The following is a 6002-nucleotide window of genomic DNA, read 5'->3' as shown; positions in this document are numbered from 1 at the left end:
CACCTACCTGCACGCAGCGCGCCGTGCGATACGCCTGTCACCGACCCGTGGGCCCGGAGAGCCTGTGACCACGGCGAGTAACAAAGTTAATAGATGCTTCCCAAGCAATCGAGCCCTAATCCTACGCCTCCACCTGGACACAGCTCTGGGTCAATTATTTATCGTGTTGTTTTTTTATTTGTAAATTTCCTTTATTATATGCGACCTCTTTCTTATTAAATTTGAAGTAAAGGTGCAAGTTTGGAAAAAGGGAAAGTAGGGGGGCTCCATTCCCGAGGCAGCAGAGTGGAGGAATGAGCAGAAAAACGGCAAACTCGTGGTTCCACTTCTCACCGCGGCAGGCAGATCGTCGTGACCTCTCTGTTCGACGAAGCTGGACCGCCTATTAGGTCCACAATAACGGGAATAGAATCCGCCAGCGCATGCCCTAATCGAGAAATACGACCCATTTTGGGGGATGCGACTTCCGTCGTCGGCCGCGGCACGCCGACAGCCATCCTCCTTGTGGTGCCAGCGAGCTTGGATGCACCCAGCTCCGCTCTCCCGGCATTCCCATCCCTTAACTCGGCTATGAATATTCTTCGCGTTGGCGCAACTTGGTGGTACGTCTGAGTGTACTGGAGCCCATTTGTGGACGAACCGCCTGGATTCCTGCTCAAGTTCTGCGCTGCTCTTCGTGAATATTGTTTGTCCTCGGCGTTGCTCGCAACCCCTCGAATCCCAGCTGGACTTTCCCCACAGAGGCACCCCCCTCAGATGGTCTGAAGGAATTCACCGTTCGCGTTCCGATTGCTCGATTGGTGTTGCGAGGATATCTGCGACTCCTGCTACAACGAGGACATGCTTCTCCATTTGTCGATGCGCATCGAAGCTATGGATTTTCGACGATCTTCCCTTCCTATCCTATCCATGATGAGGAAAAACTAGGGAAGACAATAAATAAATAAATAATTAAATGTGATCCTGTAGTAATATTTATATACGGAAGTTTTAGTTACTAAATGACTCAAATATCTTATATTGAATGCTCGGATGTTCGGTTTACAGGAAAAGACAGGGAAACTTCGGAAAGATGAACGGGAATATATAGATCGTGAATTCTGACAATTCTGACACAGTTGGATATTTTGCATACTTAAACCACTTCACATAAGTCAAGTTTAACCCTACACTGTGAACTTGCAATTTTTCATACACCATTTTTTAGAATATAAAGGTTCATGTATATCATGTAAATCATATTTACTTAGAATCCAGTATATGAAAGATTCCACCAACTTAACGATAAAATTATCGCTATTAGATCGCACGTGACCCTATCACGCAATATAGCACAACCATATCGTACAAAACTACGAACAATTCCAAAACAAACACTTCGCCAACTGTGCCGGATTCTTACACAAACCAAGCAGTTTCAAGCTAATTGGTTACTGCAGTGCTTCGTGCTTAATCCGAGCTAATAGAATTGTTCTATAAACCCGTGCATCAGAGATACCGAATAATAGAACGTGGAGCAGAGTAGCTCATCGAACAAGGACATGACCTCAAGGCGGAGGACATGATGCGAGCCAGGAACAGAGAAATCTTCGTCTTCTTCTCCCATCCGGAGGGAGTGCGAAACCGAGAATAGTATGTCCCACAAACCAGGAATGCCAGAGACGCAACCAAGTGGGCGAGGAATGGGCGCTGGCCACACCACAGCTGCCCTTTCTTTGACGCCGATGCCAAATGTGTCGAGCTCGCCTCCAAGCCTCGGGGGACAGGGCTGGTTGGTCCGCGGCGAGGCGAAATGTCACCGATCAATGCGCAAGTTGAGTGATTCTCATTCCCTGCAGGCCCACACACGACGCAGAGACACTCACCCAGCTGCCCATATATTCACCCCCTGCAAATTCATTCGTCCTGTGGTAGTTCTCGTTCCAGGCCCATTGTATCCACCCTTGGACGTCGTTATCGAGTCTCGGAAGCTCAGGTAGATCTCATTTCACACTCCTAAAACCTGACCGAAACTATAGCTTTCCGAAACGTCGATCGATTGATCGATCGGCGTCCTAGTCAGAAGGTGTTGGGTCAGTTTGAGAGAGTTAACAACTTACATTGTGTGTGTAGATAGATCTTGATAGGCTTGGAGGGTTAGGTTGGGGTGAGTGGTAGTAGTGCAAGATGGCGGACCTGTCGTCGTCTGCAGTGGGAGACAGGAATGCTAAGGGTGATCCCGGATCGTCCATGCATGGCGTCACGGGAAAGGAGGCCTTGTATGCATTCTCCTTGCATGACGGGGACAAGATGAATTATGACCCGGACGCAAAGTTTGCGCTTCCGGTGGATTCTGAGCACAAAGCCACGACGATGAGAATTCACAGCTTTTCTCGTCCCCACATGTTGACCTTTCACTTGTCATGGTTTTCTTTCTTCACCTGCTTTATGTCTACTTTTGCTGCGCCCCCGCTCATTCCCGTGATTCGTGATAACTTGAACCTGAACAAAGAGGACATTGGACACGCCGCCATCGCCTCTGTGACGGGTAAGAAATTGCCCTGCTCATTTTCGATGTTTACCTATCTCTGTTGCTCATGTCTACGAAATTAAGGTATTCGTAATAGTGGATGATATATATATATATATATATATATATATATGTTTTAATTTTTTATTTTAATTTGTTGTTTTGCTTGTTGTTTGACTTTTGCTTCGGTAGAGACCATTGCATACCTGCACACTCGTTAGGAACTGAAGTTGTAATTGACGATGCGTTTCTTCATATTGCAGGTTCAATTTTGTCTCGTTTGTTGATGGGATCCTTGTGCGACATGATTGGCCCACGATATGGATGTGCATTCCTCGTGATGATCATTTCGCCGGCTGTGTACGCAATGGCTGTTGTGGACTCCGCTGCGGGGTTTACGGCGGTAAGGTTCTTTGTCGGGTTTTCTCTGGCCACTTTCGTCTCTTGCCAGTACTGGATGAGTTCCATGTTCAACGGCAAGATCGTCGGAACCGCAAACGGTATTGCAGCTGGTTGGGGTAATTTAGGAGGAGGCGCAACGCAAATGATCATGCCTCTGGTGTACGCACTCATTAAAGACAGGTCTGTGCCATGTTTAATGCCATCAATGCTATTACGTTCTAAGATCCAAAAGTGATGTGATTGCATCGCTTGAATTCAAATTTTTCCTATGGATGTGAACAACTAAACCTTTTAAAACATTTTTCCTGATTGAGCAGTTTCCACTCCCCGAGCTACACAGCGTGGCGCCTGGCGTTTTTCCTGCCTGGTGTAATGCACACTGTCATTGGTCTGTTGGTGTTGTTTCTTGGACAAGATCTCCCCGACGGTAACTTCAAGGAGCTTCAGGAACAAGGAACCAAACCCAAGGACAGCTTCAAGAAGGTTTGTTGCTTCATCTTCATGGTTGTGTTCAGTACGGTTTGAAGATTCCGTTGGTAACAAACATAATTAATCTCTTGTGCTTTCACACTGAATACCTCTAATTCCAATACTTGCCAATTTTCTAACTAGAAATGTAAGCTGACACTTCATCTCGTTCATTGAATTGCAGGTATTTATCAACGCGATCACGAACTACAGGACATGGATTTTCTTGATCACCTACGGCTACTGCTTTGGAGTCGAACTCACCGTCGACAACATCATTGCTGAGTATTTCTACGATCGCTTCGGATTGAGCTTGTCCACCGCAGGAATCATTGCATCCAGCTTCGGATTGATGAACATTTTCTCTCGCCCATTGGGAGGAATATTGTCTGACGTCGTCGCAAGGAGGTATGGAATGCAAGGACGGCTGTGGAACTTGTGGATCATCCAGACCTTGGGAGGCGTATTCTGCATCGTTCTGGGCAAGACAGCAGCGCTGGGACCCGCTATCGGGGTCATGATTGTGTTCTCCTTCTTCGTCCAGGCCGCGTGCGGTGCGACGTTCGGCGTGATTCCATTCGTGTCTCGACGGTCGCTGGGTGTGATCTCTGGGTTTACCGGAGCAGGAGGCAACGTCGGTGCGGTGCTAACGCAGACGATTTTCTTCACCCAAGCCACGTACCACACGGAGGTGGGTATTGAGAACATGGGAATCATGATCATCTGCTGCACGGCGCTGGTGCTGTTCGTGTGGTTCCCGCAGTGGGGAAGCATGTTTTTCAAATCGTCGAGGATGACGGAGGAGGACTATTACGCTTCGGAGTACAGCGAGGGAGAGCAGGATCAAGGGCTGCATCAGGCGAGCTTGAAGTTCGCAGAGAATGCCAAGTCGGAGCGAGGAAGGAGTAAGGGCAGCAAGAGCCCTCCTGAGAATGGGAAGCCAGATGGGTTGAAGGGCATCAAGGAGGGCGCGGAGGTTTAAGTTGACAGATTACTCATTCTTTTGGGATATTCAGGCCGTTCTCAGCTAGTCACAGATTTATGTTCTGCCTCGTTTGTAAATAGATGCGTTTCTGCCTTGAGTCCTGATGAGTCTTTTGGCATTCATGCCAATTTCCACGCATCTTATGTGGGCTTCATGGTGAAAACACATCCTGTGTCAACTAGGTGTAATCTCATCTCGTTTTTGTTTGAAGGCTTCTTGTTGCATTGTGTATTGATTCGGTGGAAAGCCATCGAGATATTTTGCGGTCGCAAATGGCCGTCACCTGGTAATAGTATGAGAGGGATAGCGAAATAACTAGCTCGTGACCAATGCCCCAAAGCATTGAACACAAGCAGTAGAGTGAGCTAATTCCAAGGAAATGTCGAGATGAGATCATGTAACATCCACCGCATACTGGTTACAGTTTCCGGCGGCAGTGGAGATTCACCTTGCCAAGAAATTCTGAAGCTGATGCTGTATTGTAGGCAATTCAAGGAGTGAGTTACACTAAGTAGGTAGAAGTGGGTAAAAGATAACACTTTTTCAAATGGGGCTGTGTAGAATGTGAAGTAGGGCGGTGGTGCGCTGTTTAGAAACGCAACATCCTGCTTGGTAGAACTTTTTGATGTTCCTTGGTTTGCACACAGTTAGATTTATTCTTGAAAACTTTACTTGTGCTGAATAACTGTTCCTAGACATGGCTTCTTCTTCGAGCCATTTACTGAACAGCTCTACGAGCTTTCAATTCTACGTTTCTTTTGTAATGGAACTGGGTTTTGTCACATCACCTACATGCTGGTTGAAAGTTTTTTGAGGCTTCAGTTGTGGTGACATGCTCGAACTTGCCCAGCTTTGCTCTTTTACAATCAAGTAGGCCCCAGTTCTAATAAATCCTGGAGAGTGCAAACTGTATGAAGTTTGTACCACAGCTATCATCACTGCTCCGAAGTTTGTACCACAGCTATCACCACTGCTCTGAAGTTTGTACCACAGCTATCATTACTCTGAAGTTTGAATTTATCATGGATTGAATGTTAAATTGTGGTATCACCTTTATGCTTCAAACAACTTCATGTGGCACTTGGAATTTATGCCGGTGTAGGTATCAAAACATCTAGAAATGTGGAGCTTGAATAAATTATACTAAAACACTGTTTAACCCCATAGCCGCATCCCATCAAATAGCAACCTCACAAGGGCTCTGACCCTTTTGTCTGCAGTTGAATCGGATGTAATTTTAAGTCTTTTTGTTTGACAGTTTTGTTTACACTTGTAGCTTTGCTGCACTTTTGGGTGCACTTGTCACTCAAGCTGGGCAGGAAAATGAGGTAATCATTGACAATCCGATCAACTTTTAGATTAATGACTTAAATTTACTAAAACGATTTTTGAAGGATAAAATTTTATAATTTCAAAGTGACATAATAATTTTGGATGTGTGTGTGTATATATACACATATACATATTTTTATTCAAACTATTATTAATCATTAATAGACATAAATTTTATTCTTTAACTTTTAAATATATATTAGTAAAATTAGATTTCTTGTAGGCAAAGTATACACAACATGTTAAGTTTATAATTTGATTGGAATGGTATCTAAAATTTATAATGTGTAGGATAATATTTATAAA

At 45.1% G+C, this 6002-nt stretch overlaps 1 protein-coding gene across 1 annotated transcript; it reads left to right on the top strand.

Annotated features, from left to right (window-relative positions):
- The first annotated feature begins 1633 nt into the window (after positions 1-1633).
- On the top strand, positions 1634-5146 carry LOC112275246 (high-affinity nitrate transporter 2.1). Its single transcript, XM_024505455.3, has 4 exons — positions 1634-2527; positions 2773-3091; positions 3229-3394; positions 3564-5146. Exons 1-4 carry the CDS (start codon positions 2167-2169, stop codon positions 4359-4361), a joined length of 1644 nt encoding a protein of 547 aa, XP_024361223.1. The 5' UTR covers positions 1634-2166; the 3' UTR covers positions 4362-5146.
- Positions 5147-6002: the final 856 nt, after the last annotated feature.

This window comes from Physcomitrium patens, chromosome 22, assembly GCF_059467195.1.
Source record: "Physcomitrium patens ecotype Gransden chromosome 22, ASM5946719v1, whole genome shotgun sequence".
Taxonomy (NCBI): domain Eukaryota; kingdom Viridiplantae; phylum Streptophyta; class Bryopsida; order Funariales; family Funariaceae; genus Physcomitrium; species Physcomitrium patens.
This window is presented reverse-complemented; position numbering and strand designations above follow the sequence as displayed.